The 25,495-nt window shown below is 50.4% G+C and overlaps 2 protein-coding genes across 2 annotated transcripts in view; one reads left to right on the top strand and one right to left on the bottom strand.

Annotated features, from left to right (window-relative positions):
- Positions 1–25,495, top strand: part of LOC113841163 (uncharacterized) — a 249,639-nt gene that overhangs the window by 52,230 nt on the left and 171,914 nt on the right. The gene's annotated exons all lie outside the window — the stretch shown is intronic.
- LOC113840441 (olfactory receptor 14C36-like) lies at positions 5,204–10,343 on the bottom strand. The gene is made up of 4 exons (XM_038171846.2): positions 10,302–10,343; positions 9,254–10,206; positions 7,547–7,681; positions 5,204–5,210 (listed from the first exon to the last, which is right to left on the bottom strand). The coding sequence occupies exons 1-4, from the start codon at positions 10,341–10,343 to the stop codon at positions 5,204–5,206; spliced, it is 1,137 nt and encodes a 378-aa protein (XP_038027774.2).

Genomic DNA, 25,495 nt, shown 5'->3' with positions numbered 1-25,495 from the left:
TTCTGTTGGCATAAGCCTGATTGTTCCTGCAGCTTGGTCACAGTACTGCTGTGTGGCAATCCTGTGACCAATCCTATGGACAGGCAACGGGCATTTTTGTGATACAGATGGCCTCCAGAACAGCATTTCCATCCCACAAAGTGATTCAGCTCAGGGTAGCACCTAGGGTTCAAGTCTTCCTTCACAGTTGCTGTCAAGAACATTGCAGTCCAGAAATGGATTCTAAAGGGGGACCTGGCTTTGCCTGTTTCTCCATGGGCTCAGGGTGAAGTGATCAGAGCCCCAGCTGGGTGTTTGAGGGCATGGGGACTCACTCAGGTGTTGCTTGTTGGTGTTCAGCACTCAGGCAGATGGTGAGGAATCTCCAATTAACCTGCCTGGGGCACTGCAGTATGTGCTGGGGCTGGTGGCAGGTGAGCATTTTATTGGAAGGAATCAAGAGCTGCCAGGAGAGCCTAGGGGAGCTGCAGGGACAGCATGTGCCAGGGGGTCAGCAGTGAATGGAACCCACAGAGCATGAGCCTCTTCCAGGTAGAGTCCCTGCAAGAGAAAATGCTAAATTGGGGTGTGAGCAGGCAAAGGAGAGCCCTGCAACCCAGGGGACACAGAGGGGACAGGGAAAGAAGTCTGGCAAATGGTTTCACCCCTAGTGAAATGCTACAGGCTGGATATAGTGCAGCACCCAAACATTTCTCATGGCACTGGAAAGAAAGCAGGCTACCTCTGAGCACCCTTGACAGCCGTAGAAGAGCTGGTGTGGGAAGCAATCAGTGGAAGAGCCTCATGAGCTGTCTCTGCCTCCCAGCCTGCCCAGCACAGCCCTGCAGAGTGCCCCTGTGTTCCAGACACCACAACCCCCTTGCTCTGCAGAGCAGCACTGCCAGCTGGGGCTGTGGGGAGCATGGGGAGAGGGTGCAGGAATGGCTGGCCAGGCCAGCACAGGCGTGCTCGTTCCTGGGAAAGGCTCTCTGTTGAGGTGGGAAGTCCTGGGAGGAGAGTGGGGCCCCGTGTGTGTGCAGGGGATCCCTGGAAAGAGAAACCCCTGGGTACTTCTGCAGCTTGGAGCAGGCTGCTAGGGCTCGGCGGCAGCAGGAGCTGCCTGAGGAGCTCCAGGACCAGGGCTCTCAGCCCAGCTCAGAGAGGTGGTTTGTTCCTCCACACTGGGACACAGAATGGCTCACTCAGAAGTCCAGATGTGCCTGGTACAGTTGAGGCTTCAGTGTGCAATTGTGTGCATGTGCTAAGGCAAACCTGGGTGAGCACAAATGTGCTCAGCCTGTGTCCATTCTTCATGCTGTGGGGTATCTCTGATGAGTGCAGAGCAGGATGATGCACCAGAGGGCTGAGGTGCCTCCCAACCTCTGGCAGAGGCAGCCGGAGCTAGAAGGACACCACAACCACTGCAGTGCCCTGCCTTTGGGTGTGCAAAGGAAGGACTTGTGTACTTGAACACCGCTGTGTGTACAAGGAGTGCACGAGGACAGCTCAGATGTGGACACCTCACAGAGCCCTGACACTTCCATGTGTGACACCAGGAACAACCCCCCACCCCATCCCCGTGAGATCCATCTCACCTGCCCTGCACAGATTCATTGCAAATGCCCCTGTCTGCTCCATCACCCTTCCCTGCCTTCCTGGACTGTATCAGCAATTGTGCCAGAGAGACCATAGAGCTTTCTGGGGACTTGGAATGACATCAAACCTGTCTTTCAGAAGAGGAAAGAGGAGGGTGGGAGAACTAAGGCTGGTCTCACCTCAGTCCCTGGCAAGGTGATGGGGCAAGCTTTTCCACAACCACCTCCAGGAACTTCAAGGACAAAAGTGGGATTGTTGAACCCACAGAGGAGGGGGAAGAAAGACATATATTACTGAATGTAACGTATGTCTTTTCCTGTCCTGTGGAGCCACAGCAACAGCTAGAAAGCAATTCATGGACTGAATGGATTCGTTGACCATTTTATGGACATTCCAGGGACGTGGCCCACGGACTATGGGAATGACATCTGTGCATTAATTGCTGGGTGATGATTAATGAAGATGTTTAGGAACGTCTGGAATCTGTGATGAAATAAATGGTATGGAATAAGAGGTTGATACTGTCCTGGTTCTTTTTTTGTGATCTTTATGGCTTTCAGCCCAGCTCAGAGAGGTGGTTTCATCCTGCACAGTTGGACACAGAATGGATCAGTCAGAAGTCCACATGTGCTGTGTACATATGAGGCTTCAGTGTGCACATTGTGTACATGTGCTGAGGTGAACCTGAGTGAGCACAAATGCCCTCAGCCAGTGTCCATTCCTCATGCCGTGGAGGGTTGGGAGAACTAAGGCTGGTCAGCCTCACCTCAGTGCCTGGGAAGGTAATAGGGCAAACTTTTCCACAGCCACCTCCAGGCACTTGAAGGACAAAAACAGGATTGCTGAACCCATAGGGGAGGGGAAGGAAAGGGAAGCAAAGGGAAGCAAAGGGAAGAGAAGGTGCCTACCTGTCTTTAGCAAGGCCTTTGGCTTTGTCTCAGAGAATTCTTACAGCCAGAATGGTGCTATGTGGACTTCACAAATAGATGAGGCTGTGAGTGGGGCACTTTGCTGGACAATCAGGCCCAGATATCATCCATGACACATAGTGCTGTCAGCCAGTTCTTAGTACCATCCCTCAGTGATCAGCACTTGGGCCAGCACTGCTGAATGTTGTTATTAACACTATGAATGGATGGAGCACACTTTCAGATCTTTTCTGGATGGTGTCAAGCTCAGAGGAGCCCTTGAGCAATCTTATCTATTTAGTCTACCTTGAGCAGAAGAGTTGAAGAAGATAAAAATCAGAGGTCTCTTGGAACATTTATTTATTTATTTGTTTATTGTGATTCAATGACCTTTCCTTCAGAGAGCTCTCTGAAGACATAACAGGCAGAGGAAGAAGAAATGAGAGAGATTCAGAGGCAGAGATATGTCTTGTGTTACTATGACCATGGTAGATCCTGCACAGAATTATTCTATATTTGAAGCAGTGGTAGAAAATTCAATTCATAAAGTAAGGATAGAAGATTTACTTGATAAGCTTACTTTTTTATCTCCTCAGGTCCTGGCTGACAATGACGGTGCCGGGTTAATAACCTGAGGTCTGTGGTGCCTCAGAAACTTAACAACCAGTAGGAAGCCTCTGGTCAGATTAGTTTCTGAAGCTGACAGGCCAGCATGGCTGGGGACAAGGCCTGTGAGGTGACTGCTTCCTGAAGCAGCTGATATCTCAGCCCTTGCCTCCTGGCTGACATCTGTGCTTTCCCACTTACACCTGCCAGCATCCCTGATAAGCCAGCAGAACACACCTGCTTGGCACACTGGTTGTGAGATGCCCTTTGTCTGAGAGTCTGGCAGGCCCCATGCAGGAAGAGGCCTTGGGTGTGGGTTTTCACATCCCTTCTGCCTGAGCACATGGTGGGACAGCAACGGGCACACAACTTGGTCACATCTACATGAGAAGCTGGAAGGCCAGCAGCAGGCATGTGGCATCGAAGATCCTGGTGGTGGGAAATAGCAGGAGAGGGTCAAAAGTGGGATAAAGTGCTGCTTGGAAGGTGAAGAGTGGGCTTGGGGAGGAGGAAATGTCACTGAAAGGGTAGTGCTGTGGGACCTGACATCACCCAGAAAGAGTCTGTGGTCAGACCATGCCACTGTGTTGCAAACCCCAGCTGACTGGCGGCTAGCGAATGTTACGCCCATCTACAAGAAGGGCCGGAGGGCTGACCCAGGGAACTACAGGCCTGTCAGTTTGACCTCAGTACCAGGGAAGCTCATGGAGCAGATCCTCTTGGGAGTCATCATGCAGCACTTGAAGGGCAAGCAGGCGATCAGGCCCAGTCAGCATGGGTTTATGGAAGGCAGATTCTGCTTGACGAACCTGATCTCCTTCTATGACAAAGTGACGTGCTGGGTGGACGAGGGAAAGGCTGTGGATGTGGTCTACCTTGACTTCAGCAAGGCATTTGACACCGTATCCCACAGCATTCTCCTCAAGAAACTGGCTGCTCTTGGCTTGGACTGGCGCACGCTTCATTGGGTTAGAAACTGGCTGGATAGCCGGGCCCAAAGAGTAGTGGTAAATGGAGCCAAGTCCAGTTGGAGGCCAGTCACTAGTGGCATCCCCCAGGGCTCGGTGCTAGGGCCGGTCCTCTTTAACATCTTCATCAATGATCTGGACGAGGGCATTGAGTGCACCCTCAGTAAGTTTGCAGATGACACCAAGTTAGGTGCGTGTGTCGATCTGCTCGAGGGTAGGAAGGCTCTGCAGGAGGATCTGGATAGGCTGTACCAATGGGCTGAGGTCAACTGCATGAAGTTTAACAAGGCCAAGTGCCGGGTCCTGCACCTGGGGCACAATAACCCCAAGCTGAGCTACAGGCTGGGAGATGAGTGGTTGGAGAGCTGCCAGGCAGAGAAGGACCTGGGAGTGATGGTGGACAGTCGGCTGAATATGAGCCAGCAGTGTGCTCAGGTGGCCAAGAATGCCAACGGCATCCTGGCTTGTATCAGAAACAGTGTGACCAGCAGGGCTAGGGAGGTGATCGTCCCCCTGTACTCGGCTCTGGTGAGGCCGCACCTCGAGTACTGTGTTCAGTTTTGAGCCCCTCACTACAGGAAGGACATCGAGGCGCTTGAGCGGGTCCAGAGAAGGGTGACAAAGCTGGTGAGGGGCCTGGAGAACAAGTCCTACGAGGAGCGGCTGAGGGAGCTGGGCTTGTTCAGCCTGGAGAAGAGGAGGCTCAGGGGCGACCTTATCGCTCTCTACAGATACCTTAAAGGAGGCTGTAGTGAGGTGGGGGTTGGTCTGTTCTCCCACATGCCTGGTGACAGGACGAGGGGGAATGGGCTAAAGTTGCGCTAGGGGAGTTTTAGGTTAGATATTAGGAAGAACTTCTTTACTGAAAGGGTTGTTAGGCACTGGAACGGGCTGCCGAGGGAGGTGGTGGAGTCACCATCCCTGGAAGTCTTCAAAAGACGTTTAGATGTGGAGCTTAGGGATATGGTTTAGTGGGGACTGTTAGTGTTAGGTTAGAGGTTGGACTCGATGATCTTGAGGTCTCTTCCAACCTAGAAATTCTGTGATTCTGTGATTCTGTGAAAGGACAGCCAGGGAGGGTGGGCAGATATCAGTGAAAGTAAGGAAATGCCAGGGTGAGGCAAAGTGGAGAAGTGAAGTGCGTGCCTATAGCCTGCAGGGAGAATAGGGCAAGAATTGGACAGTACAGGATAGCCTGTGGTGATGAAGACCACATCTTTGTCCCCCTGGCTATGGCAGTTGTCTCTTCTACTGAGGCTCATGAGAAGACATGCTGTGCTCCTGACACTGGGGCCTTGAAACACAGTGGGTAGGCCAGCAGGTGTCATAGCATTGTCCTTCACACAGCATCACACACCCCACATCCCACTGCCCCAGGAAGAGCCCTGAGCAATGGGTGAGGTACAGGACCTCTGTGCCCAGGGGCTCGGGGCCAGGGCTTGGCCTTTCTGCTTCACCAAACAAACCAAGGCCTTTACTCAGCATCAGAGTCTCCTGCCCAGTGCCTTTGCCTACCTGCAATCATGGCCTCACATTGTCTGCTCTAACAAGTCCATGGGGAGGCTTTGTCAGTAATGACCCTCACTGGGGCCCTTTAATACTCCCAAACACTTCAAAGTTTCCTTCTGACTTTTACTTCTCCTGCAGTTACATCATTCTCCTCTCACTACCTGAGGTTTATGGACTCAGCACCGAATGCACCATGGAGCTCATTACCATTCATCCATTTTCATCCAGTCTTCCAGACTTGTACAGTTAATTAGTGAGGCTTCAAGAATGCAGTTTAAAGAGAAAGTATTCAATGACCAGATTTCTAAGAGCATTTTCCTTCTTTAAGATTATTTTCCATTAGTTTAGAGTTTTCAGAAGAACTGATAGCATCATTCTCTAGTTGTCATGGATTCAATGTGCCTCCTAAGGAGGTCTGTATGGGTGGAAAAGCAGTCCCTTGAAGTCCTAGACTGTATGGACAACCTTGCTGCTCAGCTCTCCATCCCCACCACTTCTCTCTTTAGCCACCTGGAACTTGCATCATTTTTCCTCACACCAGACTTCTCCACTGAAGTCCACAGCAGGGTGTTACAGCATCTTTTCACCAAGTCCCACCTCCTTTCCTCAGACAACTGGCTGCACACAGGCAGTTTTGGATGTTTTTATTAACATTTAACAACAAACAAGCAAACCCCAATGTCCTCAACAGAGAACCAAATCCAAGTTGCCTCCAATGAGGTCCACCTTCCACAAGGGATGACTATACAAGAAATGGGTAGGAAATGATGAATAGAAAATGCCATTACAGAGTTGGGTGTAGGGTTGATGAAATAAAAGAGTGAAATATGGGGAAGCTTGAAGATTCCTCAAGTTCAGAGAACCAACTATGCAGGTGAGAGGTATCTGAATGATCAAAGAGTGAAGGGAGGGGAATCTGGAGAAGAATGGAGAGTGCACATGTCCAGATAGTCTGCTGGAAAAGTGACTTCCAACATGGTCTGTTTCATAAAGCAAGGCAAAAATACAAGAAAGACTAGGGAGATGAAGTGCAGAGCATAAGAGGCAGAGACATGCAAGTACAGGTGAAGATTGGTATTTTTTCTCTTGCTGTAATAAACATCCAAGGGAAAAAAATGTCATGGGACAACTCAAACATTGTATTAGAAGTGTTCAATCATTTCAGCTGACTGAAGTGTGCTGATTGAAGTGGTTGAAATGGTTAAAATAATTGGAGGCAATGGGCCTACAGCCCAGCTCAGCTCTTCAGCCCAACTCAGGCCTACAGCCATAAAATAACAATTTTCTCTCCTGCATGGAGCCCAGTTACCATAAAACACTCCCTGCCCTGCAGTGTGTCATGCCACCCGTCACTCCTGGCACAGAGCAGATCTGTGAAATGTTGTCCTCTCCTTACTGTTAGAGGCCCAGATGATGTAGGCAATGGTATCTGAATTACCAAATGTGGGTATAGGTATAGCAAACTACGGATCAATGGGGGATAATGTGATTAGTGAGAACTGATAATTGAGCAGGGGACTGCATGTAAGAAAGGAAGGGATTACAGTGTCTTGAGGAGGAAGAATCCTGTGGAAGAGGAGGGGAGAGGGATGCAAGTGGCCAGCTGCATGTGGATGTGGGGCTGCTCAGGGCTGGTCTGGTCAGGCCCTGTGCCTGATCACTGTCCTGCCCTCTCATTCAACTCTGTTGCTGGCTATTTGCTGTGTGAGTGTGCTCACTCCTGGGTGTGTTGGGGGTGAATCATACAATCATGGAACCACATAGCCCTGTGTGCGTCTGCACCCATGGGTAATTGCTCTATACATGTATTACTCTAAGAGCACAATAAATCAAATGATACCAAAGAGAATAATAACAATATTGACAATGAAAGAAGGACCAGGTGTGAGGGGAGGTACCAAGTTAAGTCATTTCTGGAAAAAGAGGGGAAATTTGTCACTCTTCAGAAGCATTCATGAAATCACTTTCCTAATAGCCCACTTGAGCTCTTTGTTCCTCATGCTGTAGATGAGGGGATTCAATGTTGGAGGCATCACCGAGTACAAAACTGCCATCACCAGGTTTAGGGATGGAGAGGAGATGGAGGGGTGCTTCAGGTAGGCAAAAAGGGCAGCGCTGATAAACAGAGAGACCACAAACAGGTGAGGGAGGCATGTGAAAAAGGCTTTGTGTCGCCCCTGGTCTGAGGGCATCCTCAGCACAGCCCTGAAGATCTGCACATAAGAAAAAAGAATGAAAACAAAACACACGGATGCTAACCAGACACCAACCACAAGCACCCAAAAACTCCTCAGGTAGGAGTGTGAGCAGGAGATCTTCAGGATCTGGGGGATCTCACAGAAGAACTGGTCCAGGGTATTTCCTCTGCAGAGGGGCAGGGAAAATGTATTGGCAGTGTGCAGCAGAGCATAGAAAGCCCCACTGCCCCAGGCAGCTGCTGCCATCTGGGCACAAGCTCTGCTGCCCAGGAGGCTCCCATAGTGCAGGGGCTTGCAGATGGCAACGTAGTGGTCATAGGACATGACAGTGAGAAGAAAATACTCTGCTGATATCAGAAAGGAAAAAAGAAAGACCTGTGAAACACATGCCGAGTAGGAAATGGCCCTGGTGTCCCAGAGGGAATTGGCCATGGCTTTGGGGACAGTGGTGGAGATGCAGGTGTTCGTATGGGTGCACTGCTGGCTCCGCCTACGTCTTGTCAGCCTTCCTCACGAGGGCTGCCGGGTCCTGGCGGCTCCCTCAAGTAGGCTTGATGCCGGAAAAATTAGCCCTGCCTGGCTTGATCCCCCGCTCCGTTGCAGAACGCGTCTGCCCCAGAGCCTATCGCCTCGGCAAATGGCCAAGTCATGCCTATGTACCTCAGTGACCATCTCTGCTGCCATTAGACACCAACAGGTTGCTCCTAAACCCTATGCTTGGTCTCTCCCAAATCCATGCAGCAACATGGGGAGCAACTGCACAGCCCTGATTTTGGCACAAGCTCTGAAAGAAGAGTGAAGCATTCAGACTGCACTACGAAGATGCTGTTTTATTAAGCAGATACTAAAACCGTCAGTGCTGTCCTACTGTGAGACATGTTTAAAGAGCCTCCAGAGTAAACAGAGCGGTATCATTACTCATTACAGACATCTGCAAATGTTTCTCTAAGAACATAAATGGTAATGACATTAAAGATAACAATGAAAATATACATATGAAACAAGGATGACGCCTTCATGGGGATAGGAAAGTCACTTGTGTGGAAAGAAGGGGAATTTATCACTACACAGAAACATAGAATCATAGAATCATAGAATATCCTGAGTTGGAAGGGACCCTTAAGGATCATCAAGTCCAACTCTTGACTCCGCACAGGTCTACCCAAAAGTTCAGACCATGTGACTAAGTGCACAGTCCAATCTCTTCTTAAATTCAGACAGGCTCGGTGCAGTGACCACTTCCCTGGGGAGCCTGTTCCAGTGTGCAACCACTCTCTCTGTGAAGAACTTCCTCCTGATGTCAAGCCTAAACTTCCCCTGCCTCAGCTTAACCCCGTTCCCGCGGGTCCTGTCGCTAGTGTTAATGGAGAAAATGTCTCCTGTCTCTCGACACCCCCTTACGAGGAAGTTGTAGACTGCGATGAGGTCTCCCCTCAGCCTCCTCTTCTCCAGGCTGAACAGGACCAGTGCCCTCAGCCGTTCCTCGTACGTCTTCCCCTCCATCCATGAAATCATTTGTCTAATGGCACCCTTGAGCTCCTGGTTCCTCATGCTGTAGATGAGGGGGTTCAGTGCTGGAGGCATCACCGAGTACAGAACTGCCACCAGTAGGTCAGAGAAAGGGGAGGAAATGCTCAGGGGCTTCAGGTAGGCAAAAATGGCTGTGCTGAGAAAAAGAGAGACCACAGCCAGGTGAGGGAGGCATGTGGAAAAGGCTTTGTGCCATCCCTCCTCAGGAGGCACCGTCAGCATTGCCCTGAAGATCTGTACATAGGAAAAGACAATGAAAGCAAAACATCCAGATGTCAAACAAGCACTGAACAGAAGCACCCAAACTTCCCTGAGATAGGAGTCTGTACATGAGAGCTTGAGGATCTGGGGGATTTCACAGAAGAATTGGTCCAAGGCATTGCCTTGGCAGAGGGGCATGGAAAATGTATTGGCAGTGTGCAACAGAGCATAGAGAACTCCACTGCCCCAGGCAGCTGCTGCCATCTGGGCACAAGCTCTGCTGCCCAGGAGGCTTCCGTAGTGCAGGGGCTTGCAGATGGCAACGTAGCGATCATAGGCCATGATGGTGAGAATTGAAAACTCTGCTGATATCAAGAAAACAAACAGAAAGACCTGTGCAACACATCCTGCATAGGAAATGGCCCTGGAGTCCCAGAGGGAATTGGCCATGGCTTTAGGGACAGTGGTGGAGATGCAGACCAGGTCGAGAAGGGCAAAGTTGAGGAGGAAGAAGTACATGGGGGTGTGGAGGCGGTGGTCACAGGCTACGGCAGTGAGGATGAGGCCGTTGCCCAGGAGGGCAGCCAGGTAGATGCCCAGGAAGAGTGCGAAGTGCAGGAGCTGCAGCTCCCGCGTGTCTGCAAATGGCAGGAGGAGGAACTCGGTGATGGAGCTGCTGTTGGACATTTGCTGCCTGTTGGGTATAGGGATCTGTACAGGTAGTAAAAGATAATGAAAAGTTAGAACAGTCTTCTCTGAGTGAAACCTATACCGTTCCTTGTAGACCCTCCCCCTGCCATACTTACAGGCTTTTCCTTTCTCTCCTGGAATCTTTCAGTTAGCTCCATGACATGATCTCCAGTTTTAAAGTTTACTGCACCATGAGAAGCAGGGAACTCTGCTCCTGGGCTCTTGAGGGAATCAGTCCTGACTCAGTGCAGTCAGTACACGGGAGCACGGCAGCTGGGCAAAGTTTTATATTCAGATTTTGTCAGATGAAATCCTTTCTCACACAGAAGGGCATGTCAACATCTGCATTCCTGTGCTACAGAATGTAGTTGACAGGAAGGAGTTTTAGGGGCATTTTTTTCTACATATCCCCTTCCCCCTCTTTGTGCCCAAGCAGCGTTCTCTACAGTCAGAAATTCTGAGGATTTCTGCTGCACTCACAGTGAATGGTTGTGAGACCTGAGAGGCAAAGGGATTCCCTTTAGCTCAGAGCAGGCTGAGGTGGGCTGGCTGGGCTTGTTCCCAATGGCCATGATCTTGCAGCTTTTGCAGATGGAGGATAATCACATTTCTCTTACCCTGAAAAGAAGCCAGACACTGCTAAGAGAGGAGGAATGCTCTGCCAATCCCTCAACGCCCAGCCCTTCTCAAGGTACCTGAACAAGGTCTCAGCACTACACCTCTTGCCAAGGACACCTGACGTTAATTTCTACAGCCCAATAGCATGTCCTTGCATTTAGCATCTCCTCTACTGTGTATGCCTTCCAGATATTACAAACATACTATGGGAAAGATTTCTATCAGGGCAGCTCACAGCTCAAAAGACCAAGAGGGCAGCAACTTTTTTGTTTAGGTCGGAGAGGAAGCTAGGGGTAGGTTCAGAGGAAGGGGTCTTCACTGAATGAAAAAACCATGGACTTTTCTGATGAATTAGCCCTCTGATTTACCTTCCTCTCATGCCTCGATCATATCCCTAATGACTGAAGATTTTATTTCCAGGAGCTATTTCCTTGTCTCAAGTCTTATTCCTGTTTAAGCTCACAGCCTCAACCCGATCTCTGTGCAGTAATCTTTGCCCTTCAGCAACCCCCTCTATGCAGGGGACTGGCTGGTTGCCTGTGCATGTTTACAGGTGGAAAAGGACCTGTAAAAATGCCCAGATGGGTGCAGCAAAGATGATGCTGTTACTTTTGATAGGAAGAGGAGAGTCTGAAGGCAGCTTTGGGGCAGCTCACAAACCTACTGATCATCAGTACCACAGTTCAGGAGTCTCAGCCATGAGCTTATACTTGGCAGCTCCTTTTCCATTTCTCGCTGCTATCCGTCTCCATCCAGAAGAGTAGGACACTGGCAAGAGGACAGAATATTCCTAATTGGACTTTAAACATGAAAAACTTGCCTGCAAAATGCCAATGGGTGCTGTGGAGCTGTGAGCAGGCTGCTGAAGAGAGCAGCCTCCCGCCAGCAGCAGGACCCTGCCCTGCCAGGGGGGGCTCCTTCCACCCGCAGCTTCTCCCCGCAGCGCCCTGGGCAGCTCCCCGGGCAGGCTGAGTGCTGAGCCTGGCAGGCGGCAGAGGCCCTGCCCCGGCACACAGCCCCTGGGGCACAGCAGGGACCCTGCTCTGCACCACAGCCCTGGACACCCCTGCCTGCACCCCCGGCTTCTCCTGCCTCCACGAACTGCGGCTGCATTGCCCTCCAGCCAGAGACTTACCGGCTGCAGGGCTGGGAAGTCTTCTCCCCCGGTGAGCTCTGGGCATGCTGCCACTTCTGCCTGCCTTTAAGCACTGTGTCTCTGCAGGCAGTGCCCCCAGGCCTGCTGCGCTGTGCAGAGGAGCTGCTCCTGGGCAGAGCTGTCTCTCTGCAGCGCTGCCCGCTTGCCAGGAGATCCCCTTGGGCCCAGGAGCCCGGCCCAGCTCAGCAGCAGAGGCCCAGCCCAAGGCCTCCCTTGCTCTGCCCCCCACCAGGCTCCCTGCACATGGGGCTGCAGGGGAACCTGCTGGGAAACAGCCTGAAGGGATTCCTGGGCTTCCCTCCCTCACTTGGGTGCATACACTTCTCACATTTCTTCACAACCAGGCTCATTTCCCCTACCAGAAAATTAATTAGCTGTAACAATACCTTCTTTATTTCCCAGTATCAGTTTGGACTTGAGTTCATGGTGGGGGACATTTCTTCCTCCTTGTGGCCAGTTCCAACCTTCCAAGATGCACTTTGTGTTTTTGTTGTTGTTGTCGTTCTTTTTATCTTTCCTGCTCTTCCCTACTACCAAAGAAAGCTCCATCATGGTGGAAACCCCTCCTGAAGTAGGTATCCCAAAATATCAGCATATTTGCCGCCTGTCAGCCAAGCAGACATAAGTCACTTCACCAACATCTTCCAAGCCTTGGGTCTGCTGCTGGCTTGCAACTTTTGTGTAGACACAACCAAGCCTTGTGCCTTCTGTTGTCCACTCATGAACTGAAACAGAAGGAACAGGACAACCCATATCCCAGCCTCCTTTTTGTCTGGGTCCTCCTGGGTATGTAGGCAGAAGGGATCCCACAGTCAGCATGCCAACCAGGTGCCTTCTGCTGGCCTAGAAGGGGCACTGGCAGATGTCAGATGAACAGTACAGATTCCAGGGAGAAGTCAAGGGTGACCTGTCAGCTACTTCAGGCAGAAGTGACCTCACAGTCCCTTTCTGTGACATATTCCTGCTGCTGCCCTATCAACTGCAGGGACAGAAGTGACCTCACAGTCACTGCCACAGTCACATTCCTCCTGCTGGGGCAGAAGATCCTGAGGCAGAGCTGAGCTCATCAGAGCGTTCCCACCCATCTCGTCCTTGTGAGCTGATCAGATCCATGGCCCCTCGCATTCATCTTTGAATGCCATGTGACTGCACAACAACATCACGGCTCATGCCCTGTCACAAGGAGCAAGGCACCTAAAGCTAAGGGTTGGGAGAGAGGTTGAAGGTGAGGAGGTAAATACACAGAAAGAGGGACCTAGGATGTTAGTTATTCATGTATGGGAATAGGGTTTACCTTTCTGGGTTAGAGATTAAGCAAAGGTTTAGTGGGAGGGTTTGGTGTTCTGCTTGGGGTGTCAGTTCTGTGGTTATGTTATGTTATAAAGCTCTTTGCTTTAGGGTTTTGTTTAGGGTATTTCTTCCAAGAACTCTAGGGTTAAGTAGAGCATTTTAATGCTAGTGTTAAGGGCAAGGATCAGCGTGAGCAAGACAGTAAGGATAAGGAGCTATGGGCTGAGTTTTGGCTTCAAGGGATGCTTTGGGGTCAGGCATAGGAGTAGTGGATTCCTGTGTGGAGTAGCGTTTAGGTTTAGGGATAAAGATTACAGGTTAAAATAGGGCAAGGGTATGCATAGGCATGACTGTCATGCATAGGCATGACTGTTTTAAGACTGTTTTATGGTAGGATCTACATTACCTGAATCCTCTTACCTTTTCAAAATCGTTAAGTTCTGCTGGCCAAGCTCCTCTTCCCTCCCATAAATCTCACATCTCTCCTGTCCAGCCTTCTCCTGACCTCCCCATATCGGTCATCTTTTTGGGAGCAGGATTCTCATGACATTCAAGATACTCTGAGGAGTATCTGTCTCACTTCTGTTGGCTAATCTGTTCCTGAGAAAGAAGCAGGTCCTAAGCCAACATGGAGCACCCTCCACAATGTGCCAAGCAGCTCTGCACCACCACAAATGTGTGTGTACCGCCTACAATTTCAGTTCCAGAATGGCTCCTATAGATGCAGGGTAACTTCTCCCAGGCCATCATGTATGCTTCAGTTTCCCCCTTGCATCTTGGAGGCAGCGGCCCCCTCTGTGTAGAAAACAGAAAGTAGTCCTGAAAGATGACTTTAGGCAAAAGCTGAAACCTTGGACATGAAAACTCGTATCAAAGACCTCTTCCCCTACGGGGCCTACCTGGTAATTAGGAAAACTGGATCTCACAAACTATGTGCAAAGCAGGTGCCTTCTGCAGGCCTATTATGGACACTGGCGGATGTGAGCCTAAAGGCACAGATCCCAGCCAGGAGTCAAGGGATGTCCAGTTGGCTACTTCAGGAAGAAGTCAACTCACAATGTGCTTTATAGACACTGACTTAGAACTGGATTAGGAATTTCTGAGGCACCACTTACCTATCAATACCATACCTACAGAAAAAAACCCTTTTGGCCCAGGACCTGCCCAGGTAGAAGTAATGTGGTTGTGATCCTTCCAGCCCATAACCCTGCTGCTGGATTCCCAGCTGCTCTAACACACAGGAGCCAGTTCCATGCCAGTCCTGGGAGGTGCTAGGGCAGGAGAGACCTTGCAGTTGCCACCACTGTAGAGAAAACTGAAAGCTGCCCTGAAGGGGCATTTTAGGAAAAAAAGCTGAAATCTCTGACAGGACAACCAGAGATGTTGCGCTGAAGAGTGAGGGGGCTGTGGTGCCTGGGGCATGGGGGCACTCTGCAGGGCCGTGCTGGGCAGGCTGGGAGGCAGACCCAGCTCATACAGTCACTACCATTGCCCCAGGACGGCAACGAATCACTCACCAGACTCCTTTGCTGGGACTGCTCTGTGTCCTGGGACTGCAGAGCATAGAAGATGGACACTTCTCCATCAACTCAGCTTCACGCAGGGCTCTTCAGCATTGCCCAGTCCCAGGACTTGCCCCCTCCTCCTCCATCCACAGACATACATAGGTTTCCATTTGGGGTCTCAGGCAGGACTTTAAGGATCTGCTAAATTCCTGGATTTCCTTGTTTCTCGCAGCCTTCACGCAAGTCATTTTCCTGGCCCTCCTCTCAGGTGGCACTCAGTGACCCTTCAGTAGGGGCTTTGGGCTTCCTCAGTTGTCCTGCTGCTTATTAGCACCTTCCTGGCTCCTTCCTGAGCTCAGAGGGAGCCTTTTTGTCCAGCATGTGGCCCTGCACTGGCTCTGGCTGGGACGGAGTTACTCTCTGCAGAGCAGCCCCTGTGGTGCTGTGCTTTTGATATATGAGCAGAGCAGTGTTGGTCACCAATGGCTGTAGTCACTGTTTCTGAGAAGTGTTTGCACAGAATCAAGGCCTTCTCTGCTTCTCACTCTGTCCCACCATTGAGTGGGCTGTGGGTGGGCAAGAGGCTGGGAGGGGAACCTGCCATGACAGCTGACCCAGCCTTACCACATGTACGTTCCATGGCATATAACACTGTGCTCAGCAGTGCATATTGGGGTCAACTTCCCAAGACAAAGCTCAAAGGGTTGTGGTAAATGGGGCCACGTCAGACTGGCAGAAGGTCACTAGTGGGGTCCTCCAAGGCTCCATTTTAGGGCCAGTCCTCTTCAATATTTTTAGAAACGATTTGGTTGTAGGACTAGAATCAATCTCCTCATCCACATCATCATCCACATCACTCAATCCCCTCATCCACATCATTGATGAAGATATTGAAGAGAACTGGCCCCAGTACTGGGCCCTGGGGGACACCAGTAATGACTGGCCTCCAACTGCATTTATCTGCATTTACCAGGACCCTTTGGGCCAGTTTTTAACCAAACTAAGCATACACCTGTCCAAACACTGAACAGCCAGTTTCTCTGCAGAATGCTGTGGAAAAAGATCTCAAAGGCCTTACTGTGGCCTAGGTAGACCACATCCAGAGCCTTTCCCTCATCCACTGAGAGCATCACCTTGTTATGACTGAGATTTGATTTCACAGAATCACATAATTTCTAGGTTGGAAGAGACCTCAAGACCATCGAGTCCAACCTCTGACCTAACACTAACAAGTCCTCCACTAAAGCATATCACTAAGTTCTACATCTAAACGTCTTTTAAAGACCTCCAGGGATGGTGACTCCACCACTTCCCTGGGCAGCCTATTCCAATGCCTAATAACCCTCACAGTAAAGAAGTTCTTCCTAACATCTAACCTAAAACTCCCCTGGCGCAACTTCAGCCCATTCCCCCTCGTCCTGTCACCAGGCACGTGGGAGAACAGGCCAACCCCCACCTCGCTACAGCCTCCTTTAATGTACTTATACAGAGCAATAAGGTCACCCCTGAGCCTCTTTTTCTCCAGGCTGAACAAACCCAACTCCCTCAGCTGCTCCTCATAGGACTTGTTCTCCAGACCCCTCACCAGCTTTGTCGCCCTTCTCTGGACTCGCTCAAGCACCTCGATGTCCTTCTTGTAGCGAGGGGCCCAAAACTGAACACAGTACTCGAGGTGCGGCCTCACCAGAGCCGAGTACAGGGGGACGATCACCTCCCTAGCCCTGCTGGCCACACTGCTTCTTATATAAGCCAGGATGCCGTTGGCATTCTTGGCCACCTGAGCACACTGCTGGCTCATATTCAGCCGACTATCAACCAATACTCCCAGGTCCTTCTCCGCCAGGCAGCTTTCCAACCATTCCTCACCCAGACTGTAGCTCTGCTTGGGGTTATTGTGCCCCAGGTGCAGGACCCGGCACTTGGCCTTGTTAAACTTCATGCAGTTGACCTCAGCCCATTGGTGCAGCCTATCCAGATCCTCCTGCAGAGCCTTCCTACCCTCATTTTTTTTTTTGCCATGCGGGACCTGACTTTGATAAACCAATGCTGACTGGGCCTGATCGCTTGGTTGTCCTGGAAGCATTGTGTGATGGTATTCAAAATAATCTGCTCCATGAGCTTCCCCAGCACCGAGGTCAGACTGACAGTCTCGTAGCTCAGAGATCCTCCTTCTGGCCATTTTGTAGGTGGGCATCACATCTGCTAGTCACCAGTTGACTGTGAACTCCCCTGATAGCCAGGACTGCTGATAAATGATGGAAAGCGGCATGACGAGCACTTCTGCCAGCTCCCTCAGTACCCTCAGGTAGATCCCATCTAGCTCTTGTGAACATCCACCATGAGGGATGCCATATGAGCAGTGGTGCCTGCTCACCAGGAACCAGACCAACTTCCTACAGAGCTGCTTTACAAGGAGCGTGGCCACCAAGAAAATCTAATTTATACTCAGCTCAGATCTGGTGTGACATTACAAGAAGTATCTACAGCCAGCAGGGAAAGATGTGCAGGTCTGGGAGTCCCTTGGACAGTCTGGTGTGCAGAGGAGTAAGGGCTGTGGCAAGACTGAGAGTCCCAACAGGACTGAGGTCTTTGCCCATGGCTATGGCTGTTGTCTCTGCCACTGAGGTCTATGAGGAGACAGTGTACAGTTGATGCACAAGGGCCTCAATGCCTCCTTGCCCCCACCCATGAAGCAGGCAGGGGTTATACCATTCTCCTGCACTTGGCCATGCACATCCCATCTCCTACTGCCCCAGGAAGAGCCCTGAGCAATGTGTGAAGAGAAAGAATCTCTCTTCCCAGGGACCAGGGGTCAAAGGCTTGGCCCTTGTCCTTGGTGAAACACATCCAGCCTTTCTACACATCAGTGTGCCTTGACATTGTCTTTCTCTATTTGTGCTAACTGCCTCCAACGCTGTGTTCTAACGAGCTCCAAGGGAGGCTGTGTCAGCCCTGGCCCTCAGGGGGACACTGCAGGAAACTTGCATCTGATTTGGACTTCTTGAGAGATTTCTTCAGTTTGCTCTCAGTGCCTGCATTTTGAGTGCTCATCACCAAAACTCCCTGAGGGGTCATTACAATGCCTTGGGCTGGGCCTCTGATGTTGAGCTGGGCCGGGCTCCTGGGACAGAGAGAGCTCCTGGCAAGAGAGCCCTGGTGCAGAGAGACAGCTCTACCCAAGAGCAGCACCTCTGCACAGTGCAGCAGGGCTGGGGGCTCTGACCACAGCAAACACTGAGAGGAGAGAAGAGAGGGATTGAAGGCAGTTGGGAGAAGGAGGATGCTGAGAGCTGACCGGAGGAGAAATCTGCACAGCCCTTGACAAGGTAAGTCTCTGGCTGCAGGGCCACGCAGCTGAACGTCCTGGAAGAGTCTCCTCCTGGGTCTTGTTTCTGGGAGGGCAGTGGGCAATGCAGTAGGCTTTGAGAGTCCTGCTGGATTGCACTGCGAAGTGAGGAAGAGTGGCAAAAGCCCCTTGGAGTGCTCTAACCTAACTGCCTCTGGTCAGCCAAGAGCAGAGTGGCCAAGGCTCCTAAAGGCAGCGGTGCAGCTGGAATAGTGGGACACCCCAGCTTGCGTATATCCAGCTCTGGCCGTGGGGCATACACTCTTGGGCTGCAGGCTGCTCTCCAGCAGGATGCAGCTGTCTCGTCAATCCTTCTGTTATCCAGGTGTCCCAAGGAGAAGACACTTCCACACTAAGGCCATGTCCTTGCTGCTGGATAGCTGTCTGAGGGCAGCTGGAGTGAGCGCTCTGCACCCCTGGTTGGGAGGGAAGAACTGAGAACCTGATCCAGCACCCAGAGACAAGGGGAGGACTCTGTCCAGCTGTACTTGGACTGGGGCTTCTGTGCTCTCAGCTGTCTTCAGTTACATCTCAGTGAAACACGCGAGCATGGTGGTCATCCTAAACATTACTGGGTTAAATGCTAGAAAATATAGCAAAGATAATCCTACCATGCTCTAAACTGTCGTTGGATGAGTTGTTTACAAAAACAATGCAAAGCTCAATGATCTGAAAGTTGGACTGAATTTGAATTTCCCCCATGTTACTTTTTCCCTCCTGCTGAACAGCAGGAAGTACTCCTCTGGAGTGCACAGCACACCCAGCTCCCAGAGCCACTCTCAGCCAACTGCAGATACAGCTCGAGCAAGAGAGCTGCAGAAAGGTTCTCCTGCAAAGAGAGTGGCTTAGGCAGAGTGGTGCTTTAAGGTGTGCAGTAGGTTTTCCTCATAGACGTTTGTTCTAAATTTGTTCTGCCTTCTCCTCTTCAACAGACAACTGTGTCCAACGTCATAAAATGCCCAACAGCAGCTCCATTACCGAGTTCCTCCTCCTGCCATTCGCAGACACAAGGGAGCTGCAGCTCGTGCACTTCGGGCTCTTCCTGGGCATCTACCTGGCTGCCCTCCTGGGCAACAGCCTCATCCTCACTGCCGTAGCCTGCGACCACCGCCTCCACACCCCCATGTACTTCTTCCTCCTCAACTTTGCCCTTCTCGACCTGGTCTGCATCTCCACCACTGTACCCAAAGCAATGGCCAATTCCCTCTGGGACACCAGAGCCATCGCCTATGAAGCATGTGCTGCCCAAGTCCTCATTTTAGTCTTCTTTGTTGGAGCAGAATATTCCCTTCTCACCATCATGTCCTATGATCGCTACGTTGCCATCTGCAAGCCCCTGCACTACGGGAGCCTCCTGGGGAGCAGAGCTTGTGCCCAGATGGCAGCAGCTGCCTGGGGCAGTGGCTTTCTCAATGCTGTCCTGCACACAGCCAATACATTTTCCCTGCCCCTCTGCCATGGCAATGCCATGGACCAGTTCTTCTGTGAAATCCCCCAGGTCCTCAAGCTCACTTGCTCTGATGCCTACCTCAGGGAAGTCTGGGCACTTCTGTTTAGTGTTTGTTTAGCCTCTGGTTGTTTTGTTTTCATTGTGTTTTCATATGTGCAGATCTTCAGGGCCGTGTTGAGGATGCCCTCTGAGCAGGGATGGCACAAAGCCTTTTCCATGTGCCTTCCCCACCTGGCCGTGGTCTTCCTATCTGTCAGCACTGCCATGTTTGCCTACCTGAAGCCCACCTCCATCTCCTCCCCACCCCTTTCCCTTGTGGTGTCATTTCTGTACTCAGTGGTGCCTCCAGCAGTGAACCCCCTCATCTACAGCATGAGGAACAAAGACTTCAAGATTGCCCTGTGGAAACTGGTGACTGGATGTGTTTGAGACTAAGAAGTTACCAGTTTGCTTCTGCAGATGACTGATGATGTCAATTATTAAAGAAACAGCCTATATTATATTTTTTGTTTGTGTATGTGTGCATTTGTGTTCATTTTTTACAGGTTTTCTTTAGTTTTACTTTGTTTAATGTTGAACATGAAAATGATATTATTCATCCCAACTCCACTTCAGTATGCAAACTTCGAGTCTATCTCAGAGACTGTACAGAAGGATCCTGTCTCTCTGTGAATTTAAACTTAAGGAAGGAACCTGCACTGCTTTCTTAGTCTGACGTCCTTCCTCTGAGACCTGGTCTGGCTCTGCAGGGACAGTGCCCGTGTGCACGAGTGCAGAGAATAAGAGTCCCATCCCAGCAGCACAGCCAGGGAGCACCAGTGCTTGGTGTATGCAGAGCTGCTCTCTTGCCACTGCCACCCTCTCCTGCTGAACCCTGCTGGTGGGGTAAATCCCGGTAGCTTGGTGCCAGTGCTGCTGTGGGGCTGTGCTGGGACTGTAGGCAGGGACAGGCAGTGGGAATGGCGGTGGCACAGCTGGACTCCACTGCAGCACTTCCCTCCTAAGAGGGGATCTCCTCTGGGCACTGCCTGAAGGCTGAGGCCTTCCTGCAAAGCTGCTGTCAAGAACAAGCCCAAGGAAGAGGCTCCAAAGAGGCTCCGTGCTTTGCTTCTTTCCACATGGACTTGGTGTGGTGAGAGCAGAATCCCACCATGGACTTTAGGGATCTGGGGCTGGTTCTGAGGTTCCCTGTGGGTGGCCAGTGGCCATGCAGTTGGTGAATGATCTAATGGACAGGGAGTTCAGCATCAGTCCCTGGAGCTTGAAGCATCACAACCAGCTTACTTCCACCTGGTGGGATACTGGGTGAAGAAGAGAGTATTGAGTATGTTCTTATGAGGCCTGTTGTGCCTCAGAAACCCATAATCCAGAGGGAAGCAAATGGCCATTAAGAGGCCTGTAAGGTGACTTCTTTCTGAAATAGCTCGCAGGTCATCCCCTGAGCCCTGGCTGGGATCTGTGCCTTTCAGCAGACATCTGCCACTGATCCTGATAGGTCAGCAGAAGGCACCTGGTTCGCATGTAGGTTGTGCAATCCCCTCTTCCTAAGTATCTGATGGGCCTCATACAGGAAGAGGTCTTGGATAGGGACTGTTATATCAGAGTTCAATTTTTTTCCTAAAAAATGGGCTTCCTGTTTTCCCCACATAGGTGGCCTGCCTTCAAAATGCCCTAGGGGAGCTGAAGTCTGCATGAGGTACTGGGAGGTGTGATCCAGGATGTATAGGATCCTGTCTTGAGAAAATGATGTTGACGGTGGTGCAGGGGTGGTTCAAAGCAACAGAGGTGAGACGTACTCTGAGATGATGAAAGTCATCAGAAAGCTGCTTCTAAGATGATGACAGATATGGGGAGGTCAGGAAAAGGCTGGACAAGAGGTGGCAGATTTGGGGGATGTAGGAGGGGTTTGATCAGCAGAAACTAAAAAAATTGAAGAGGTAGGAGGGTTTGAGGGTTCGGGTAATGTTGATTCTGCTGTGTCACTGACCATGTAAACATTCACAGTCTGCTTTTACCGTTTCTAAAACCTACATGCTACTCTCCACCCTGACTATAATACAGTACTCAAATGCTGAAACCGCAAACAATCCCTTTAAGAGAAATCTCAAATGCATATGCCCTTTCCCTTACCCTCACACTTTTACTCACCCTAATTCATGCCCTTATCACTAGCATAAGAATGCTCTATTTAACTCTAAACTTCACTCTAGGCCTGAACAAAATCTTAGCCCACAAAGCTTGCCAATAACCTGAACACTGATCTGACACCCTAAGCAGATCACCAAATCCTCTCGCTAAGCCTGTGCCTAAGGCCTAACCCTCAAAGGCGAGCTCTAATCCATAATGCCTGTCGCGTTAAAGGGGTGTAGCTGATTAACCGTTACGGGCCCGGTTGGATTCAGAGTACTGAACCAGTCGGACATTCACCAAAACTGGGGGTCCGTTCGGACATTCACCAAAAACGTATTAACCACCTGGGGGTCCGTTCAGACATTCACCAACAATGCATTAACCGTCTGGGGGTCTGGTTAGATTCAGAACACTGAACTATCACGGATAACCACCCTCACCCTAGTTGCATTAATGAGAGCTATCACAATGCATTCAAGTATGGTTTATTACAGCAACAGATAATCAGGTTCTTTTGGATTGCCGGTGATAGTGACTATCTGCAAAAGCAAGCTAGTATGCATGAAATACACAGGTGTTACAGATGTTATACAGGTGTTATAGGTGTTATAGATGTTACAGGTGTTACAGGTGTTACAGGTGCACAGCCTAGAAATAAACGCGTTGAAAGGATCAAAGACTCTATAGAGATTTATAAGCAAATATTCAGATCTCACCCAAAGGCGTCCCAATGGGGGGGGAAGAGAGGCTCAGCCCGTCGACTGATCCCAGGAGTCAGGAGGTCCTAAGGATGTTGTATGTCCTCGGGATGGTATCTCCCCTGACGATGGTATCTTCCCTGCCATCCCCTCTATCATGGGCCAATTTATATTATTTTCTATCTTTTAGGTGGAGCTTGAGTGGCTCTAGTCAAGCATATCTTAGTTATGATTGGTGTAAAGTTTTCCCGTCTCCGTTTAAAGTAATAGGCTCCGAGAAATTCAGAGCGCATGCTCAGTGAGGGGTGGTCGCAACTTGGAGGCGGGTAGCTTTTGGGATGGAGGTGTGTTTTGGTATTATAATGATATTATAATGAGCAAAAAGTACACTAGGGTACAGCATTTGTCAAAACATGACAGGTCCTTGGCTTAGGGTGGCAAAAAGTGCAGCTTTGTGCACAAGAACAATCAAGGCCCCACCCGATTACAGAGCCTAGCCGTGGTGTCTCCACTCCACTCCACGCTCCGTGGTGTTCCTTAGAGCTAGCACACCAAGTTTCCCCAGCGCGATAGCATCTAAGGTTGGGAGCCTAGGGAACGCCCAGGTAATGCAGTTATGCCCTACCCTGAAAGCCTCTTCAATGCTGTACCTTTTCCTTAAAAGTCTGAATGTTAGCTTTATTTTCCTAGTTACTTCAGGCATTTACACCACAATGCCTAACCTGAACATCTAACTCCCAACATCTTGGCTCCTGTGATCCAACACCCTCCCCTTCAGTTCTTCTCCTAACGCTAACTTAAGCTGTGTGCCAACTCAGCAGATCTTGTGGTATTGCTGAGCAGTCATACACCATTGAAAGATGAATGTGAGGTGACACGTATCTGGTCATCTTGTAGGCCACAAGGAAGTGATGAGTGAACCTGGTGTAGTGGGTTTACGTGGCAAGGTTTTGGTAGCAGAGGGGCCATAGGGGTGGCTTCTGTGAGAAGAATCCAGAAGCTGCTGCATGTTAGATAAGGACTCCGTCACTGAACAGGGCTGTGCCAATAAGCGCTATTGTTTGCATGTTTAAGACAGGGAAAAACAAACAAAGAAACAAACAAACAAACATACAAAAACTGCTGGGGAACAGCAGCTGGGAGAGAGAGAGGAGTGAGAAACAGTCTTGCAGACACCAAGCTCAGTGAAGAAGGAGGGAGAGAGGTGCTCCAGGCGCTGGAGAAGTCCTCTGCAGCCTGTGGTGAGGACCATGGTGAAGCAGGCTGTCCCCCTGCAGCCCATGGAGGACCATGAGCAGGGTTCCACACTGCAGCACATGGAGAAGACCATGGTGGAGCAGGTGAATCTGTACTGACAGAGGCTGCGGCCTGTGGAGGACTCCCATCGGAGCAGATTCCAGGCCAGAGCTCTAGCCCGTGGAGAGGAGCCCATGCAGGAGCAGGTGACCTGGCAGGAGCTGCTGCCCATGGGGGACCCAGGCTGGAGCAGTTTGTTCCTGAGGGATATAGACCCATACCTGGAACAGTTCTTGAAGAGCTGCTGCCTGTGGGAAGCCCACGCAGGATCAGTTCAGGAAGGACAGCATCCCATGGGAGGGACCTCACATGGAGCAGGGGAAGAGAGTGATTAGGAAGGAGCAGCAGAGACTGACCACAGCCCCCATTCCCCTGTTCCCCTGCTCCACTCAAAGGGGAAGAATTGTGGATGGGGGTAAGGTGTTTTTGGTTTCTTTCCTTTGTTTCTCACTTCTCTAGCTTGTTAGTAACAGGCAATAAAACTTACTATCTCCCTACACTGAGTCTGTTTTGCCCGTTATGATAATTTCTGAGTGATCTCCCTGTCCTCACCTCAACCCTTGAGCCCTTTGTGTCATATTTTCTCCCCCTTCGAGAAGGGGGAGTGAGAGAGCGGCCGTGGTGGAACTTGGCTGCCCATCCAAGTAAAACCACCACACCACTGCACTTCCTTGAATCCTTGTCTCTGCTGGGCCGTGCCCCACCTTCCACATCCAAATGCTTGGCTGTCGGCTCCCTCTCCCCTGCCCCACAGGATGAGAGAGCCAGGGTGGGACATTATGTTTAGGTGTTATGGTGCTTGTGTAAAGCACCTTTGTGATGCCATAAAAAGAGAATTACTTCACCAGTGATCAACATCCTTCTTCATTTTAGGCCATAACTCAACATCCTTCAGTTAGCTTAGAGTGCTTGTTTTATCTCACAGATGAACTAAATTAGGTCTCCTTGATCAGTCTGAGGCAGTGCTTTTTGCCTTCTGCCACTGCAGCACAGTACCTATGACTTTCCATTACTCTGTGCATTGACCTGATGGGTCATTTCACATTTTTAACTTTCATACCCCTAGTTGGAAGGAGATGATTTCCCAAAGTAGGGCAAGCTGATGGGTTCTGTCTCAGCCATTTGAAATGTCCTGTTCTTAAGTTTTTCATCTATAATTTGCCACAGATGACTCAAGCAGTTTTATGGATTTTCAGGAGTCTACTAGGAATAAGGGAGAGTATCTTGGGTTCCAAGTGGCCTTTTCAACTTTAGGTCAATCCCAAAAAGCCACTGAAGAAGGGGTTTGTCTTTGAATGGGTTTCAGTGTGCTGGGCTGGGCTGAAGTTACATGGACAAAGACCAATGCTGGCAGTGGATGTGCCCTGGGAACTCCATTTGTCTACACCTGAATCCCCCAAAGGGCTCTAGTCTCCTGTAGGTCATTTGAGACAGCTGCCAGTCCAGGGAATTACTTTAGATGCACTGGGGCCACTGGAGGTGGCACTGGTTGTGTATGGTCTGACAGCAAAGCTCTGCCTGATTACCCAGTAATTTCCACATTACTTAACGAAGAAAGCAAGTACTCATCATCTTAGATGACTCAATCCCCCAGTAAAATGTCACACAGTATAGTTTCTATCATGGAGAAATGTAAATTTTCAGGATCTATGGTCATTGTAGGACACCAGACAGGGTCACCTCACCAGCATCATCCAAGCCATGTGCCTGATGCTGGCCTTGCAGCTTCTTGGCTAGACACAAACATGAATGTTTTCCAGGATGTGCTGAAGAAATTGATGGACCTTTCAGCAGCTATAGACTCTGTCTTTTCTTCATCAG

The sequence above is a fragment of the Anas platyrhynchos genome, chromosome 30 (genome assembly GCF_047663525.1).
Source record: "Anas platyrhynchos isolate ZD024472 breed Pekin duck chromosome 30, IASCAAS_PekinDuck_T2T, whole genome shotgun sequence".
NCBI lineage: Eukaryota > Metazoa > Chordata > Aves > Anseriformes > Anatidae > Anas > Anas platyrhynchos.
The sequence above is the reverse complement of the archived record's forward strand: the minus strand, read 5'-3'. Positions and strand labels throughout refer to the sequence as shown.